The sequence below is a fragment of the Montipora capricornis genome, unplaced genomic scaffold (genome assembly GCF_036669925.1).
Source record: "Montipora capricornis isolate CH-2021 unplaced genomic scaffold, ASM3666992v2 scaffold_234, whole genome shotgun sequence".
NCBI classification, from domain to species: domain Eukaryota; kingdom Metazoa; phylum Cnidaria; class Anthozoa; order Scleractinia; family Acroporidae; genus Montipora; species Montipora capricornis.
In genome coordinates, this window is record NW_027179985.1 from 12501 (window position 1) to 32500 (window position 20000).

Here is a 20000-nt window from a genome sequence, read left to right on the forward strand (position 1 = left end):
TACTAACTACTAAGCAAGATAGGTGTACGATTTTTCCCGTAGCTTTCTTTAAAAAAAGAGAAAAGTGGATTTGTACAAACAAACTTCATTCACTAGTGCTCCTCGTGTAACACGAGCATGGCTAAATGACCCAAAGGCAGTATTAGATTCAGTAGTTCGATGTCCAGTCGCTAAGCACCTGAAAGCCATTTATTCCTAACGAAGGTTTAATGGTTTCAAAATACACGAAAAGTAATGCTTACTGGTTCATCCTTTATTTTACTGTTTATAGAAATGCTGAAGCAGTTAAAGTCGCAGGGAGACAGTTCCAATGTTAAGCATGGAGAGACTGAAGGTACAGTGGAGAATCGCATAATTTATGAGATGGATTGACAGAAATTACTAGAAATTCCATTAGCGTATATAAAATGCGCACGCAGTCATATGTTTTGCATTTACTGAGATCAACTTTCATTGTAGGTAGAGGGTATTTAGCTCTTGATAAAACTGAATCAAAGGAACTTGCCATCTTTTGAGTCATCAATACAGTAGTGCATTATAATGAGAGAAGTATTGACGATGACATCACCAACTCACAGTTTGCGTAAACAATTGTTATATTACCATAATTGTTGGGCATAATTTTATAACTTCCAAGTATTTCGTCGTAGGGGGAAATGCATCATTATTTGTACTGACTGGAAGCGAAAATGATCACTGGGTTAATAGGGCGACTTGCAAGGAAGACCTGGAAAAATTCAGGTCTCAACGGGGACTCGAACCTATGACTGTGCGAGTGTGCTGCAATGCTCTACCATCTCAGCCATCGGAGATACATGTCTATAGCATGAGCGCACAACGGACTCACTTCCAGATAGCTTGAGAGATCAGATAATAGAGCAGCCTAGGACAATCACATACTTATGGGTTCAAGTCCAGTCCAGGGCTAGAATTTTTTTAGGCTTCCTTTGCAACTGCCAAACTTACTCTCTGAATTGCGATGGTCATTCGCGCTTAGAGTCGTCACGACCCGAAGTTCATTTTATATATATGACTCTATCACATATTTCACTATCAATTATAAGTACAGTCGACCTCAACACAACTAAAGTGTAAGTATGATTCTTAAGTATTTAATGCTTGGAGAACAACTGCGTTTTTATTTTCAAGTAATGACTTTTTCTCTTTCAGATGCTCATGGGCCAGCGGCTGACTTCATCGATGATATTCGACAACTGTACAAAAGGCGTGAAGGATGGCTCGCGCCATTCCCGTGGTGCGAAGAGTTTCGATTCCATCTTGACAACATTCTTACCAGGCTTAAAATGGTCAGCAGGAAAAAAGAACGTGGGGTGAAGACTGACTCCATTGTCAACATGTTGGAAATCTTCAAACCGCATGAGGAATGTTCACAACCCAGAAAGGTTTTGATTGAAGGACAGCCAGGCGTGGGAAAGACAACCTATTGTAACAAGATTGCTTACGACTGGGCCAAGAACTGTAAAGCTGATGATTCATTTCCTGATGTCCAAGTATTGCTGTTGTTGAAATGTAAAGACATTAACTCTGAGTTACGGGAGGCTATTGATGACCAGCTTTTACCAAAAGACATAAAGAAAGAAGAAAGAGAGAAATTCTTCACCTTCGTTTGGGAACATCAGTCAAAAGTTTTGCTGATACTTGACGGATTGGATGAGTTGCCAACCCATAAATTACCCGTCTACAAAGAAATCATTCAAGGAAGAATGCTTTCAAAATGTTACTTAGTGGTTACAGCCCGCCATGAAGCTGGGATAAAAGTGCGGGAATGCTGTGACACCCTGCTAGAGGTCGAAGGATTTACCAAAAATGATGCTGAAGATTTTATCCGAAGATATTTCAAAACCGAGACGCATTTGGCGCAAAAGCTCTTGGACAAGCTGCACACAGACGCAAGCCTTAGCGGAATAACTGCAAATCCATTAAATACAGCCCTTCTTTGCCTCCTTTGCGAAGACGTCCAAGGAGATTTGCCGAAAGGTAGAACTCTGCTTTACCACGAAATAGTGCAGTGTGTGCTGAGAAAGTATAGGAGAAAGAAAGAATTACCAGAAACGGACGAAGACCTAACAAAATTATACCACACTGAATTGAAGCATCTTGGTTCTATAGCATTGAATGGCTTGCTTAACGATGAGATGTATTTCGACGACAGTGGACGTATTCCGAAATGGCACCTGCAGCTTAATACGTGAATTGGGATTTCTGTCAGCTCAGCTTGGACGCAGCAAACGAAGACCAAACCGGTGCTATGGCTTTCTACATAAGAGCTTTCAGGAGTTCTTCGCTGCATTTTATCTAAGTTGCCAGCTTGTCGATGAGGAAATTAATCCTGATGGCTTAGTTGCTGACACAAGATTAATTAAGGAGTTTCAACACGTGCTTATGTTTACCTGGGGGATCTTGGCTCAGCAGTGCGAGGCAAAAGCCAGGGCACGTATGGCAAGTATAGCAAGTCAAATTAACCAGTCAAATGAGGGGGAAAGTTATGACTACTTATGGATTGCATTGAATTGTATTAAGGAATGTGAAAAAGAACAGGGTACCTTTGGAAAAAAACTGGCACATTCTCTTGGTTCTCTTCTTAAAATTCAGCGTATTTATTGTCGACAGCAGATGGGTGACAGTGGCGCTGCTATACTGGCTCACGCAATGGCGACAAACTCAACGGTGAAAAAGTTGGTTTTGCGTGACAATAGAATCGGTAACTCAGGTGCTGCTGCAGTGGCTAAAGCAGTGAAAATCAATTCAACACTGACAGAGCTGCATTTGTCTGGCAATGGAATCGGTGACTCGGGTGCTGCTGCACTGGCTAAAGCAGTGGAAATCAATTCAACGCTGACACAGTTAGATTTGTCTGCCAATGGAATGGTTTTGCGTGACAATGAAATCGCTGACCCAGGTGCTGCTGCACTGGCTAAAGCAGTGGAAATCAATTCAACACTGACAAGGTTGAGTTTGTCTCATAATGGAATCGGTGCCTCAGGTGCTGCTGCGCTGGCTAAAGCAGTGGAAATCAATTCAACAGTGACACAGTTGTATTTGTATCGCAGTGGAATCCGTGACTCAGGTGCTGCTGCACGGGCTAAAGCAGTGGAAATCAATTAAACACTTATAGTGTTGGATTTGTCTCTCAATGTAATCAGTGACTCAGGTGATGCTGCACTGGCTAAAGCAGTGGAAGTCAATTCAACACTGACAAGTTTGCATTTGTCTGACAATGAAATCGCTGACCCATGTGCTGCTGCTCTGGTTAAAGCAGTGGAAATCAATTCAACACTGACAGAGTTGGATTTGCGTTACAATAGAATCGGTGCCTCAGGTGCTGTTGCACTGGCTAAAGCAGTGGAAATCAATTCAACGCTGACAAAGTTATATTTGTTTGGCAATGAAATCGGTGACTCAGGTGCTGCTGCACTGGCTAAAGCAGTGGAAATCAATTCAACGCTGACACAGTTAAATTTGTCTGGCAATGAAATCCGTGACTCAGGTACTGCTGCACTGGCTAAAGCAGTGGAAATCAATTCAACGCTGAAAAGGTTGCATTTGCCTCACAATGGAATCGCTGACCCAGGTGCTACTGCACTGGCTAGAGCAGTGGAAATCAATTCAACACTGACAAGGTTGCATTTGTCTGACAATGGAATCGCTGACCCAGGTGCTACTGCACTGGCTAAAGCAGTGGAAATCAATTCAACGCTGACACAGTTGTATTTGTCGGGCAATGAAATCGGTGACTCGGGTGCTGCTGCACTGGCTAAAGCAGTGGAAATCAATTCAACACTGACAGAGTTGAATTTGCGTTACAATGAAATCGGTGACTCAGGTGCTGCTGCACTGGCTAAAGCAGTGGAAATCAATTCAACACTGACAAGGTTAAGTTTGCGTTACAATAGAATCGGTGACTCAGGTGCTGCTGCACTGGCTAAAGCAGTGGAAGTCAATTCAACACTGACAACGTTGCGTTTGTCTGAGAATAGAATCGGTGACTCAGGTGCTGCTGCACTGACTAAAGCAGTGGAAATCAATTCAACACTGACAGAGTTGGATTTCACGTTACAATGGAATCCGTGACTCAGGTCCTGCTGCACTGGCTAAAGCAAAAGAACTGACAGGGCCCTTTGGCCTAGTTGAACGTATTTCATACCAATCGTATTGGCCATTGTCAAAACGTTTTGAAATTAATCCTCCCTTGGAGTTTATCGTTGGAGCAAAGGTCAGAGCCCAAAAGAATTGTTGCAATAAGCAATTTAAATCTTGCGCGTTCAAGATTCTTCCAGTATTGTATAGACCTTATTCATAAATGGCGGTCAATTTATAATTCTTTTGTCGAAGTTCAAATTAGCCTACCAAGCCTCGATACCATACAGTGAATTGAAAAGAATTCTTGCATTTAAAATGAGGCTTGGTAGGCTAATTTGCACGTGGACAAAAGAATTATAAATGAGACCGCCATTTATGAATAAGGTCTATTAGTATTATAATATAGCATTCACATATAAATCATATCGCAATACCTGAAACTAAACGTTTTATTTTCAAAGGGTTTTAATTTCCATTGAAAACCGTTTTAAAAATTGTACAGCAAACGGCGAGCGGCAGTTTTCATTGAAATGAAACATGTGCCATTACATGAAGTTTTCTTTATAACATTTAGTTTTGTATGTATCCGAGGAAGTTCAAACGAAAGTCTCAGGTAAATGGAAAACCTACGCTTGGATGTAAGCAAAGTGCTAATCCATTGTTGCCACGTCGTTCCACATTAAGTTTCTGGCTTCCTTGTTTTTAGTTTCTTGGTTGTTTCTTCTACTCACCTTTTGCTCTGCGCTGCCTTTTACTTTGCTCTCCCCTTAAACTGGTCGTGACTTCCGTACACACGCGTATACCCACCAACACGCTGGATCACTTAACTTTGAAAATGACTTGTGCCCAGTTCACCAGCAGTCCTCAAGACTCTACACACCCGGACGAGGTGACTTCAGCATGTTGTTTCATTTATCATTCAGATGAAGAGTCATTTTTGTTAAAATTATCAGTCCCATTTAAGAACTGTGGGACAAAGAAAACAAGACAAACCTGTAACACCAGCCAGGAAAGTGTCAAACGAATGTCTTGACTCTGGAAAGTTTAATAAGGTGTAGGAAATTAAAGTGACAAATACACTGAACATGACGTTAACGCCCACGTCGCCAGTGGAGGGTAGGTGCCCAGGAAGCCTGGGGGCTGCAACCGCAGTCACATCCCCAAGGCGCTAGAACACCCGACTGGCCTGCCCAACCCGCAACCAAGCCACGAGCCCCCCGCGCCAGGCCCCCCTAAGGCACCCGTCACACTTGAGCCAGATAGCTCAGTGGAATAATAATAATAATAATAATAATAATAACACACAAAAAAAAGAGCACAAAAAAAAAAAAAAAAGAAAGGGGGGAGAGGGAGGGAACGCCGAGAACCACTAAACTCCTAAACCGACTCACAACGCCACGCCAACAGAGCAACAAACACGCTGCAAGCACATTGGACAACGCATGCACTACGCAGGAATACCGCTGAACCATGTCAGCCCCAGGGCTCCCCCAACCTAAAGAGTGCTGCAAACGCTACAAAAACGCATAACAACGCTAACAAACGCCTGCAAAACGCTACTGACCGGACTAGCTCCCGGTCGTGAACCACGTAACTATAACAAACGCTACAGAACGCACCAAAACGCTGAACAACCCTAACAGACGGCCAAGACACTAACAACCGCCTGCAAAACACTAATGAACAGACAAGGTCCTAGTCTTTAACTAAGTTAAATTAAATTTAACTATATTTAACGCCCACGTCGCCAGTGGAGGGTAGGTGCCCAGGAAGCCTGGGGGCTGCAACCGCAGTCACATCCCCAAGGCGCTAGAACACCCGACTGGCCTGCCCAACCCGCAACCAAGCCACGAGCCCCCCGCGCCATGCCGAAGGGATCTCCGGGTAAGAAGAACCCGGAGCAAGGGGGCTCGGGTCAACTAGGCCTAAGCCCCCGATAGGCCAAACCTGAGGCACCCACCCCCGCTGGTAACCAGAGAAATCCACTACCTGTTACGCCACCAACTGGGAGGAAACACGGACAATGGAACTAACTGGAGTTCTGATATAGATCTGGTATGCCTCGCTCGACCAACGTCCCAAGGTTTTGATCAGGTGATCCGGAACACCACGTGCCGCTGCAGTGGTCGCCGCCCCAATCCGGAAACTATGGCCGGAGTAGGCGCCGGAGTACCCAGCCCCATGTAGGGTAGACTGCAAAAAGGATGATAGCTGCTGCCGGGTAAGAGGACGACCATCACTAAACAAGAACAGGGGCCCTGGAGCAGACCCACGCAGAGACAAGTACGTGCCCAACGCTGTTATGGGGCACACAGAGCCCGAGCCACGCCCCAAGTAGATATCACAACCCGCACGGAAGGGGTCTGTCTTGGAACACTTGATACGGACTTTGAAACAAGAGGGATTCACCAAGGAGTCCGCTTGCAGGTCGCTAACAGTCATATGGGTGTGAGGATCAAAGGCCGAGTTGACCGTGAATTCGCCCGCACGCAAAAACCCAAAAAATGCCAAGCAGCACGCAGCCCACAACATCACATGGTCTCTAGTAGACAGGTCCAAAGAGCACTGAATGACCTTCAGATGATCAACGGTGATAGGTAGGCGCCTGGGTGACACTGGACCTTGAACTCGCTTAATACCCCTTAGCAGACGCTGCAAACGAAGACAGTTGACTAGCGGGTCGGGAAGGCCATGGTCAATGTGAAGGGAGCGCACTGCTGATAGATAGACCTTGATGGAGGAATGGTTCAGGTTGTCGGCCAGGAAGGAAGCAAAGCGCATGAGAGTCTCCTCAGTGGCTGGGGGGATGGAGCCATCCTGGTTTGCACGACCATCCTGGCGGCAAAAGTCTGTAAATCGACGTTGGGCGGATCGATACACTCGTCGGGTGGAAGGTGCAAGACCTTGGGTAAGTAGGAAACAACATTTCTGAGTCAAGGCATCTGAAGCGCTGCCAGAAGGGAAGCAGGAATAGGAGACGGGGTTGGGTCGGCCTGTGGCTCCAGGCGTCTGAACCGCTGAAATTGGAATCGAGAGAGTGCATCAGCAACTGGATTAGCTTTGCCTCGAACAGATGAAGCTGTAAATGAGAAGGAATGATGGATGGCCAGCATAGTCAAATAGCGCAGCAACACCATTAGGTTTTTGTCCCGCGAGGTGCCAGACTTAAGTACAGCCACCACAGACTCGTTGTCACAAAAGAACTCGACCCGCCGAGATACCCACTGACAGCCCCACAGATAGGCTGCCACTACAATTGGGAAGAGCTCCTTGTACGCTATAGATGAGGAACTTTGTGCAGCTGACCAGGCACCAGCAAACCAGTGGGATTTAAAAATAGCTCCATAGCCCAAAGAGCCCGCTGCATCCGATGAGACCTGGAAGTCCGGGAGAGGTGCCCATGTGGGCATGCAGAAAAAACTGAGGCCATCCCAAGTTTGGAACAGTTCCCGCCACCAGGTTAAATCCCGCCGAAATTCCTGGTTAAGCCTAATGGGGTGATCATCACGGCGAAAGGCACAAAGCAAGTCGATCATCCGGCGAAGGAATGTCCTACCCTGTGGGGCGACCTTGCAGGCGTGATGGAGATGGCCAATCAGGGATTCCAGCTCGCGACGTTTACAAAAACGTTTTGCCGACCACTCATCTAACAGTGAAACAATCCTATCTCTCTTGTCAGTCGGAAGGCGAGCCTGAAGGTTCTCGGAGTCAAGTTCAATCCCAAGGATTGTAAGACGAGTCGCGGGTCCCTCCAACTTATCTGGATTAAGGGGAAGGCCAAGTTTTGTACACAGACGAACGCAGGTTTGAAGGTTGTTGTGGCACACAGGGGACGCCGGTGGGCCCAAAGTGAGGAAATCGTCCAAGTAATGACGGAGAAATGTAACCTCATAATTGTGAACCAGGATCCATTCAACCAGGTCTGCAATGGCGGTGAAAATAAATGGTGCTGAACGCAGCCCAAAAGGGAGCACCAAATCCACAAAATATTGCCCACGCCACTTCATGCCAAGAAGGGGGCGATCGTCTGGGTGGATAGCCACATTCCGATATGCACTGGCCACGTCGAACTTGGCCATTAACGTTCCTCGACCCAGAGACATTATGCCATCAATGAAAGCATCCACTGAAACATACTGAACTGTAAACGGGGGCTTAGGGATGCCGTCATTGACGCTTTGCCCCTCTGGGGATGATAGGTCTAAAATGAGACGCCACTTCCCAGGCTGATTAGTTTTGGGGATCACCCCGAAACGACTTATTTGCAATGACGGAAGCGGGGGCACTGGAAAAGGACCTGCCACCCTGCCAGAAGAGACTTCAGCTTGCAAGTAGGAGTCAATCACTGATGGGTGCTCAGCAGAGCTACGCATGTTTGAAGATGCAGATTTGAGGGACACCAAGGATGGGTCAAAGCCTATCCGAAATCCATCCCGTATGCCAGAAGTCACAAATGCCACAGCTGACTTGTTGGGATGGTGGCATAATTCGGCTTGAAATTGATCCAACTGTAATGGTGTGACCTGAGACACCGGAGATAACGGGCAAAAGAGACAACTGGAACGCTGGGCTTAACTGGAACAGAAACGGGAACTGAGACTGGAACTGAAACTGGAACAGGACAAAACAACTTTGCCAACTGAGGCAATCCATTCGGCTGGCGAGGCAACGCAATCACATCATTCAAACTATGTACAAACACAACACTGGGCGAACCTCGCCCCTCAGTACTGTCCCCTGCTCCCTCCAGGGGAGGGGGAGCGGGAACGGGAACGAAATCCAGCTGAGCGGGGAAAGGGGCAGTTAGCCTTGGTATGCTCTCCCTCGCAATTGCTGCAGTTGTGGCGGAACTTGCACTTCCCAAATAGCCACCGGCATTTCCCTTCATTCCAGGAATGGCAGAATGGTGTGCGTCGGTGGGAGTCTGGGCTGTCTGAGGAAGACTGAGGAAACCCGGAAAGGGAAGACGGCCTGGGGTGCAGTGAGGACGATGCTGGCAAACGCAAATGAAAACTATACAGATCCAAATTCATTTTGGACCAATCCGTAAGGCCCGAGGCAGCGGCATCCCTTCTGAAGGCCAGATCGTATTCAAGCCAAGCCAGACCTGGATATTGGCGGGCTGTTTGAATAATGAGCAGCTTATATCTGGTCAAGTCTAACCAACGCAGGGGGTGAGAGGCACACAGGACCAGCTGGAAAATCGTGAAGGCCTCAGTCCAAGTAAGAATATCCTTGATTTCAACCTGCCTGCGTTTTGCGTTGGACACCAGGAGTTTACCCTCCAGGAAGGTCTGTGGTTCCTGATCCCCAGCTCGGAGATTGACTGTAAGTAGATCCGCCAACTCCACGAACTGGCCCTCGATGATCTTCTTGGCCAATTTTGCCGGGACTGGTGCATGACCAGGACCAACAATGAAAGCCTTCTCAGACGTAGGCACTGATCCAGAGTTACCAAAACTTGGCAGGCTGCCGGATACACTGGGACTCGCGAATGGAGAGGTAATGGGGGCCATGAAGCGGGCCGAGCTTGAGTCAGTGATGGCCGACACAGGAGAAAAGGTAGGAACGAATGCCGGCAAAGTAAACGTACCTGATGACGCCCCAAAAGCCATAGACGAGACATTGACATCACAAGAAACAGCAGTCGATCCAGAGGAGCTAGATGGAGTGACGCCAACAGAAGTGCCAAGGACGGAAGGGGGTAATGGCGAGGGGGCGCTCCCTTGAATTGAAGAGATGATAGTCGGAAGGGTGCTTCCAAGCGCGCGAACAACAGCCTCGGCGATCGAATCGACGGCCAAAGGCGCCACGGGGCCAGAGGGAGCCGTAGAAACCACCATCGGCGCGGGGGACAAGAGAGGTATGTCCTCCGAACGAAGTCCAGCGGACAAGCTATTGTTGGTTGAACGAGGTGGGTTCGGCATGATGTATGATCGAACACCAACCCGCGACGAGCGAGTTAGCGGCGACCACGAAAAAGAAGTGAAAAACGAACCAACAAACACGACAGAGAGCGAGAAAAAACCGCGGGCGATGAAGGACGAAATCCTTTGGCAACGCTAACGGATCGGCGAGCACACTACGGTCCAGGGACGAAAGAGCGACGAGTGAAGGAAAGACAAACCAATAAACACGACAGCCGCCGAAGAAAAAACCCTGGTCGATGACTGACGAAATCCTTAGAATTTATTCCTTTGTTGACCACAACTGGGGAACCGCTACACTAAGCCCGCCAAAATAAACGTATCGGAGCACACGATGGTCCGAAGCACGAAAGAGCGATGAGCGAGTAAAGACAAACCAACAGACACGACAGAGGGCGAGGAAACCACGGTCGATGACGGAAGAAATCCTTGTGTTTTCTCTATTGTTGTTTTCCTTTGTTGACCACAACTGGGAACCGCTACACTAAGCCCGCCAAAGAAACGCCACGCTATCTGAGCGACGAGCCGACTATCGGAACTGGTACAAGAGAAGGTAAGACGAACCACAACACGGCGGTGAAGACGAGATGGAGACGGTCGAAGATCGAAGAACTTCTATTTCAACCTGGACAGCGACCGAGATAGCCAACGAAGCGAGAAGAAGAACGCCGAGAACCACTAAACTCCTAAACCGACTCACAACGCCACGCCAACAGAGCAACAAACACGCTGCAAGCACATTGGACAACGCATGCACTACGCAGGAATACCGCTGAACCATGTCAGCCCCAGGGCTCCCCCAACCTAAAGAGTGCTGCAAACGCTACAAAAACGCATAACAACGCTAACAAACGCCTGCAAAACGCTACTGACCGGACTAGCTCCCGGTCGTGAACCACGTAACTATAACAAACGCTACAGAACGCACCAAAACGCTGAACAACGCTACCAGACGGCCAAGACACTAACAACCGCCTGCAAAACACTACTGACCAGACTAGCTCCTAGTCGTTAACTATGTTAAATTATATTTAACTATATGTATTGTGAACAAAATCCCGCGCTTTAAAGTTTAAATTTCTGCCGGTGGATGCTGGCCACATCGTTCATATTGTGCAATATGGCTGAAGAACCCAATAACTGGATGTGTACGAACGTTCTGAAGATGAGATGAAGCTGGACAGGGCACCGGGTTGCATGTGCTATTAATGCATAAGGCTCACCATCACAAGGCGTAACTGACCGTCACAAGCCGTACCTCACCGTCACAAGCCGTAACTCACCCTCACAAGACGTAACTCACCGTCACAAGGCGTAACTCACCGTCGCAAGACGAAACTCACCGTCACAAGGCGCAACTCACCGTCACAAGCCGTAACTCACCCTCACAAGACGTAATTCACCGTCACAAGGCGTAACTCACCGTCACAAGGTGGAACTCATCGTCAGAAGGCGTAACTCACCTTCACAAGGTGAAACTCACTGTCACAAGGCGTAACTTACCGTCACAAGCCGTAATCCACCTTCACAAGGCGTAACTCACCGTCACAAGCCGGAACTCACCGTCACAAGCCGTAACTCATCCTCGCAAGACAGAACTCATCCTCACAAGGCCTAACTCACCTTCACAAGACGTAACTCGCCTTCACAAGACGTAACTCACCGTCACAAGCCGTAACTCACTTTCGCAAGGCGTAACTTACAGTCACAAGGCATAACTGACCTTCATAAGGCGTAACTTACCGTCACAAGGTTCACAAGGCTTAACACACCTTCGCAAGACGTAACTCACTATCACCCTCACAAGTCCAAAAACAGAGATAATAAGGGGTTTATAGTCTGCCTACTTGTGTTTCTGACAATTTGTTGGCCAAACGTAACGTCTGGTTGGCAAGACGGACGACTTTTGTTGTATTTTTGACTATATGAACACGGTATCTTGTCTCTTTGTAAAACTGTTTATATTCATTGTATGTTTCTTTTTTCACTTTTCTTGTAAATAGATATTTTCGTTTGACTTTGAAATAAAAACGAAAATTAATACTATCCATTTCGCTTCATGGCATAAACTTTCGCCTAAGCTGTTAACTTTTGAATTTTTCCATGAACAAAATACAGACGAAGGAATAATTTATTGATCTCCATTTTGAATATGGTCTATTAGGCAACCAGTATTTTTAAAGTAGTTGCCCCCCGCGTCCATCGAGAAAACTCGAGGTAAAACAGGAACAACAATGGAGAAGCTACCTTCGATACGCTAATTATTCAACCAACAATGGGAAATGTGGAAATGTAGACCCCACTCTGACTTGGTCAAACCATGTAGCCAATCTTTAAAGCGCATTGGTGTTCTCGTCCGCGTCAAAAAATCCCTGCCAAGTAAATATCGCATAATTTAAAAAAAAACTAAACTAGTGAGCAGCAATCTGCAAACTGTATCTGTAAAACTTTTTTTCTCCGAAACGTTTTGTCTATCTGACGTAGACCTCTTTAGGAAGTTTTATAATAACACATTAAACGCTTGTATTTGAGCCATATATCTGATGGCAAAAATGACGGCCACAAACATTAAGGTTTCACCGGATTTTCGAAAGGGAACAGGCGCAGCTGTGAAATACTACGGCAAGGCGTGAGAAATAATAATTTGGGGCCACGGCTAGAACAGTGACACCAAATTTGGAAAAAAATTGTCCATTTGAGGAGAGAACTCTAGCCTTATTTTATAAACTTGGATGGCTGCTAATTAATCACATCGCCATTGAAAGAGGACTGAATCTTTTTAAAAGATCCTGGATGGACGTGCCCATGACTACCTTTTAGAGAAACTGTTATCCTTGAAATATTGGAGTCACATGATACTAGACCTCGGATGCCTTATCGCCTCCCGCGATCCCGCAAACCAATAACAGAAAACGAATGTCCTTCTTTAATGCTCCTCAATCGTGGAATAGATAAGTGATACCTAAAACAGTTCAAAAGAAACTACTTTGACTACATCATGCACGCCTGACACTTTTAAAATGGAGAAATTGTTTTCATTTTTTCATTAACTCTAGTGCATTTTTTTTATAACTTAACGTTTTAAGTAATTTAACTTTTATCATTGTTTCATTTTAGTATATTATTGTGCTACATTCCATCGTTTGGACAGCTAGTCATTTTGTAAATTAGTTTCATAGGGCCACGCCCTATTGACATAAAGTGTCATCATCATGTGTTAGTGGTAAGCCCTCTCCACGCCATTATTTTTTGTGTGAATTTTCATACTTCCTCATGCATCCAAAATCGCCCTATTTCTCTCGAGAGTCCGGAAAACAATTCTTTTCGAGCGCCCATAATCCCTGTAAGGTACGTAAGTCTGGTTTATTGATAAAATCGTCGCGCTTAGAAATAAGCGAATTGCGAAATTATTTACAAAGATAAAACTAATACATCATGTTCAAAATGGACTGGGCCTTACAATAATGAGAGGATAAAATACAATAAATTAGATAAAAAACTAGAAATCAAGTTACACATTGAATTCCCATAAGTTCCTAAATTACATGCCACGAGCATAAAGGCAAATCGCAGGAAAAAACTTCGTTTAAAGCGTTCAGTTTTGCAACTTATAAGGGATGGTCTGTTCTTGTTGCGAAGGGAGCGGCCGTGCGCCTGCGACCGAGTCGGTGGAACAAGATGGCGAAGACGGGACTCGGGCTCATTTATCTTTCTAAATAATTTGCTCCCCAACTCCATTCTTCTTGTGTGAAGTGATACACACCCGGTAGTAGCTAAGGCCTCTTGGTAGTGCAGTGCAGGAAAGATGATACGCAGCGCCCGTTTCTGCACTCGCTCGATGCTATCTGATAGTTTGATGGGGAGGGCATTATGCCACACAGGGCAGCAGTATTCAAGGACAAACCTAATGAGCGCAAAATAAACCTTAAGTAGGTCTGCAGGTGGTTCTCCGCCGCGTTTGAGGACACGAAGAGTATGCAGCCTCTTTGACGCCTTAGCCACAACCTCATTAATGTGCAATTCCCATTTGAGATTACTTTGAATTGTAACGCCCAATACTTTATGAGCATCGACTGACTCAAGGGCCTTAGTGTCTATGGCCAAGGCTGATGGGAGATGGTCCACGACTCTACGAAAACGCAAAGTCATCTCCTTGCACTTTTTGGGGTTATCACTAAGAGGTTTTAAGCAACCAAACTTCGCAATCATTTCACTCTTACTTGATCTTGAAAACTTATCGCTTTTTCACAACCAGCTTTTCTGGTCTGGGACCCATTTCTTGAAAGTCCTGCAACCTTCTCGGGCACAAAAAGCCATTTCAGCTATTGTGATCTGCTTGTTTTGAAAAGAGGATCTGGATCTTTTGACATGGTTTTAAAATAAAACTAAGGTGATTGCGAAGTTTGACTACTTGACAGAACCTACCGTTGGGAATTAAGATAAAATCGTGGCACCTGAAAAAGGCCCGTAAAGTTTCGGAACTAGTTTTTCTCCTGTTTCTCGAAAGTCTCGAATTGTACGCCCGAAAAACTATTTGGGAATGTGCGATCCGCTTATCTTGAAAGTGGTCTTTAATTATACATATACATAGTTTTAAGATTTCAAAAAGCAATTAGGTGACTAACTTTGGAGAGTTAAAGCGAGTCCTGGTGCACAATCATTCCATTGGAAATGAGTTGCGTATTCTTATGTAAATCAAACTCATTTCCCTTACAATAGTTGAACACCAAGACTCACTTCGAGGCCGAGACAAACGGCAACTCGGAAATGGCCCATTCAATTACCCGGAGAATGTCGGCTTTCTGCAGTTCTGCATCATTATACCAAGATCTCCACTAACATGCATGGCCCATTTGCCACGGAATAGACCGTTTCACTGATTTTGGCGCCATCTTGGTTGGGGTGCAACCACGGCTAAATTTAAAGTAAATATATGGGATTTTGGCCGACTTTGAACCGCTGTAGCGCCGCTAAAAAGAAACAGATTTCTACAGTAAAAGTGTCTTTTAAAGACATTTATACCGAAATATAAAGAACAGACTCAGACTACAAAGACCATGCATGAACGAATTTTTAAGATTTCATACAAACCCTTCTTAAATCATCACGACAAATTGCCGCGAAATTAAAAGCAAAATAAGAAGATTCATTATTTGAATTTACGGACGTCATACCTTCCCTAATGGCCTTATTTTCTGTTGAATGAATGATATTAATAAAACTATGTAGTGGCAGAAGTTGGAAATCTTTCTCTTTTTGGCGGTGGTTCAGCGGTTCAAAGTCGGCCAAAATCGCATACATTTACTGTAAATTTAGCCGTGTTTGCCCCCAGCCAAGATGGCGCCAAAAACCGTGGAAGGGTCTACTAAGCTTATGTTTAGTTTGTTCGACCAATTAGCACAGATTGTGGCACACTGGGCTAGGTCGGCTTACCAGTCCGCCGGTCAGCTCACCCAGGGGAGACCCCAGGAGCGAAACCAGCCCAATCTGATCACTATACAATCCGGTTCAAGTTTTGGACGAAAAGGAAAATTTTGGTAAAACTAAAAAGAAAGTGCTAAGAAGGTCTATATGGACACTTTTCTAGATATTTCGGACCAAGCATGCAGTCGATTTTGGAGATGTCACGCAACCCTTCTCCCAAAAACGGTGGTTAAGCCAACTAGGCTCCCTTGCAACAAATGTTGCCGGTAAAATCCATTTTCAGGTTGAATCCGTTTTAAATTCGGTTAAATTGGTGATCCTCATTTTACCTGGCTTGAATACGCACTCAGATGGATTGAAGAAACCTTTTTGGAGCCTAAAGTAAGCCTAACGAAAAAAAATAGGGTCAGGTTAGGATTACTTTTGGTTATTATACATAAATACTAATTGACAAATCATACAAAAGTAAATAATGAAAAAAAAAATTGTGTTGGGTTGAGCATATTCGTCGTCGTAGTGTAGTGGTGAAGACACAATACTACAGATGTGGAGGGTGCCAGTCACAAAAGACATTGCCGGCTGGTAGAAAATGATCGAACATTGTCTTCCACTTATCTGGTGAAGAGGGCGCTCATCCTTAGTGAAGATATTTCCATGTAGTGGATGGGCTTGACCTAGATGTGACCAGTTAGAAGGAGTCTTGACACTTCAAATACAACTGCTGCTACAACAGAACATTACAGGGGAGAAGTATTTTACACTTGACCTGCTGAATGACAGAATAGCATGATTCAGTTATCCGTCAGTAGATGGAAGCAACAAACCAAGTGCTATAAAACAGCAAGCGTTAACCTCTGACTCTGCATCTTTACGTCAATCAGGTATTAGCTTTCATAAAAAGTGAATTTTTAATGATTGTGTGATGAACAAATTGCATGCGAAAAGTGCTGGCGTTTGAAAAACATTACCAAAACGCAATTTGACAAATTTGGTCAACTTTTAATAATATTGTGGATTAATGCAGAAAGGAATGGCTTAAAAGGGCTGGTAGATTTCTTTACATATACTAAGCCGAGTAAATATCAAACCATTCTTTCACTGCACAGTGTCAAAGGTATCCACACCCCCACCCCCCATGGAGGCCCATTAGAAATTTTACTAGGGAGAGTATAGACTTTCAAAGACCAGTTTTTATCAAGGAAATGTGTCAGAAGCCAAATTGAAACTTTGAAACTGTTTGTAATGTTGCAAACACACACAAAAATTTTGGCATGGAAATGAACTCTTTCAGTTTCTAGAGTTAGACACATTAATCATAATCATAATCATAATCATAATCATAATAATAATAATAATAATAATAATAATAATAATAATAATAATAATAATAATAATAATAATAATAATTTTTTAAGATAAAAACTAGCGATAAAATTTTCCGACGTTTCGATCTCGCTGAGATCATTTTCAAGTTTGAAAAAAGTGAATAAAACTTTGCCTATAAGAAGTAAAATCACACGTGAGAATATTAAAAGCGATAAAAATGTGGAAACATGTACTAAGCGTTACAAAAGGTAAGTGATAAAAATTTAAAAAAGGCTAGATAACAATAGGACAAAAGCTTTACAAAAGAATATATGAAATACTCCGAGCTATAAAAAGCTATTGTTATCTAGCCTTTTTTAAATTTTTATCACTTACCTTTTGTAACGCTTAGTACATGTTTCCACATTTTTATCGCTTTTAATATTCTCACGTGTGATTTTACTTCTTATAGGCAAAGTTTTATTCACTTTTTTCAAACTTGAAAATGATCTCAGCGAGATCGAAACGTCGGAAAATTTTATCGCTAGTTTTTATCTTAAAATGTATTTCGAAGAAACTACTTAATAATAATAATAATAATAAACAATAACAATTATTGGCAGTGCTAATCACCCTTTACGTGCAGTATTAGGGACTGAATTGTGAAAGGGCGCAGCTCACGATATCGGCCTGAAAGCATACGAAGGCGCCTCTGCCTGCCGCTATACAGTTGATGTATGATGTCAGAGCACAGCAGCACAGCTAGATGTTAATGAGCTGTGAGTCGATTTTCATGAGTGAGGAAAATCGGAGTACCCGGAGAAAAACCCTTGAGTCAGGTTGAGATGTGACTGAAACTCAGCCCATATGCAAGCTGGGGCCAGAGTGGAACCCCGGCTCGCAGTGGTGGGAGGTCCGATAGAAAACCACTAAGCCACCCTGATTCACATTGAGAACAGTGATATCTTTAAGTCTGCTGTTAGTAACTTTCTTATTGAGAATAGAGAACGCCTTTATTAATTTCTTTTTTTTACCTACTTTTACAGTAGAGAAGTCTTTGTCAATTTGAACGCATATTGTATCTACTTTTTAATGGATTACTTTATACCAATTATTCATTATTATATACTGGTGTGATGCTAGTTTTCTGCTGGAACAGTCAATAAACTCGAAGTCTAGAGCAAGGGACATGCTATAGGCCATACAATACAAACCGTTCCATTTCAAGTATATGAATATGAAGCCACTATCGTGGATTCACACTCATCGATAGTTGGCTTCCTAACTTCAAAGTCTGTCTTTTATAAGTGTGTCTTTTACACCAAGTAATCTGTTCTTTACACTCCATCCACAGTCCACCATCGTTAGTCCAATCCATGTTAACTTGCTGGTTAGTTTTCCTCGATCAGCACCTTTCGGACCGTCGTTTCGTGCCGTTGTATGCTTGAAGAGGAAATAGAATGCCGGCAAATAATTCGTCAGAATGAAAAACGTTATGTATAAAAACTTCCCCTGAACAAGAAGATGTTTCCTCCAACAAAGCGATTTCTACAAACATGTTTGTTGGAGCCGGTTCCAACTTTTCCCATGTTATTGCGCGTTCAGTATTTTTTTATAGCTTTTTGTTCGCGGAGCAGATTTTTCTGGGAGTGAGAGATTTTACTTTGTTTGCAGTGTGCGAAGAAACTTTTGTTTGAAGTTTGTGAGGATACTTTGTTTGCCGTGTGCAAGGATATTTTGTTTGCCGTGAGTAACAGTTTTTTTGTTTGCAGTGTGCGAAGATTTATTTTTTCGGTGTATGCGATGACATTTTGTTTGCAGTGTGCGGATTTATTTTGTTTGAAGTGTGCCGGATTTGGATTCTTTTCAGTGTGGGATTGTATTTTATTTCAATAGTTAGAATTTATTTTGTTTGCAGTGCATTTAATTTTGCGAGACGAGCAACTCTTTGTAATATGTGCTTGAATTAATGGGGAAAGGTCTGTAACCCTTCTCGCAAAGACACTTTATCCAGTCTTTCGTTTGACCCCGTTTCGGATAATTATCCCCTTCTTTGCATCCCTCGATTCGGATAATTATCCCCTTCTTCCCCTTCTTCCGCGTAAGCATTAGAAATAAACATGCAATGCAGAAGCTTTTCATTTGCGCACAAATTCATTTTGTCGGTCTTGGTAGCTGAACATACCGGCTAACTAGTCACCATATTTACGTCAGAAATGGTTTTCCTAGGGTGGTTCCCAGGCTCTCGGTTTTGTCTGCGCTCTCATTTGGCCAACTCTCGATCACTCTGCCCGTACAGGCTGTCAGGGTGGAGGTGGGGAGGCAGGCCAGCCTCTGGGGACGGGAGAGTTCGGGCAATTTTCCTTGGCGGGAAATCGCGTGTAAGCGTTGCATTTGCCAACCCGTGTACACTTATTTGCAACGGTTAGCTTTTAGATAATGTTTTCCTTCTTAATATGTGCCGAGGAAGGAAAGGAAGAGAAAATTGCGTGGCAGCCTTGCATTTGGAAACCCGCGTTTTTCTGGCGGGAAATCATATTAGTGAAGAGCAACTGGATAAAGATTAGAGCAAAAAAGAGCTGTTTTCCCTTTTAACTTGTCTTCACACAACCACACTTACATTGCTAAGTATCTTTTCTCCATTAGAGATGATTGGTATAAAAATGTGGGAGAAACCACTGTCCAGGCACGCGAAATTTTCTCTTCCGGTTGCCGTCCCGGTTTCAAAAACGCGTGTGCTTAAGCTCCCTGATTTCACGTTGTTGTTTTGTGGAGTATGGCAAAGACGTTCCCTGAAATGCGTGCCTCCTTTGCAGCACGATTATTTTTTCCCTTTTAACCCGATAATATATTTGTTTTGTAGTGTTGTTGTTGCCGTAGCCGCCGCAGAATGTGAGGAAAAAGCTAAGAAAACTGCTTCGCGAGGCGGTTTGCTGAGCTCAGTCTTTCCTCGCCCTGTGCGGCGGGCTTTAAAATACCAAAGATCCCTAACTTAAGTCAGCCATGGACTCCAAAATTCCGCCGGGATTTGTAAACGTATTTCCTTCCAAGAAAATATGCATCTCTTCCTCTGGTATTTTATTTAGGCCATGTCTTTTAAAGAAGATTGTTTAGAAAGAACCATGACTTAAATATCAGGTTGAATTTTACGCAAGGAAAAAAAACATTGAGTTCTCGTCGTTTACACGTTTACACGTGGGTGGCGCCAAAAAAGCCGGACTACTTGGTCTTCCCGCCTTTGTG

At 44.2% G+C, this 20000-nt stretch overlaps 3 protein-coding genes across 3 annotated transcripts in view; 2 read left to right on the top strand and 1 right to left on the bottom strand.

Annotated features, from left to right (window-relative positions):
* The window catches only part of LOC138034923 (NLR family CARD domain-containing protein 4-like), a 10267-nt gene extending 5464 nt beyond the window's left edge, over positions 1–4803 (top strand). Inside the window, exons 2-3 of the mRNA XM_068881941.1 lie at positions 272–334; positions 1171–4803. Of these exons, the coding sequence (XP_068738042.1) occupies positions 272–334; positions 1171–2213 (1106 nt within the window). The 3' untranslated portion in view covers positions 2214–4803. The remainder of the gene's footprint in view (positions 1–271; positions 335–1170) is intronic.
* LOC138034924 (NLR family CARD domain-containing protein 3-like) lies at positions 2458–4092 on the top strand. Its single transcript, XM_068881942.1, has 3 exons — positions 2458–3088; positions 3137–3760; positions 3845–4092. Exons 1-3 carry the CDS (start codon positions 2458–2460, stop codon positions 4090–4092), a joined length of 1503 nt encoding a protein of 500 aa, XP_068738043.1.
* Positions 4804–6093: 1290 nt separating the features above from the next.
* On the bottom strand, positions 6094–6882 carry LOC138034925 (uncharacterized). Its single transcript, XM_068881944.1, has one exon. The coding sequence runs from the start codon at positions 6880–6882 to the stop codon at positions 6094–6096; it is 789 nt and encodes a 262-aa protein (XP_068738045.1).
* Positions 6883–20000: the final 13118 nt, after the last annotated feature.

Coding starts and splice junctions, on each gene's coding strand:
- LOC138034924 (XM_068881942.1), top strand. CDS start 2,458: ATGGCAAGTATAGCAAGTCAAATTAACCAGTCAAATGAGGGGGAAAGT. Junction 3,089..3,136: donor CAGTGGAATCCGTGACTCAG/GTGCTGCTGCAC, acceptor AAACACTTATAG/TGTTGGATTTGTCTCTCAAT. Junction 3,761..3,844: donor CAATGAAATCGGTGACTCGG/GTGCTGCTGCAC, acceptor TCGGTGACTCAG/GTGCTGCTGCACTGGCTAAA.
- LOC138034925 (XM_068881944.1), bottom strand. CDS start 6,882: ATGCGCTTTGCTTCCTTCCTGGCCGACAACCTGAACCATTCCTCCATC.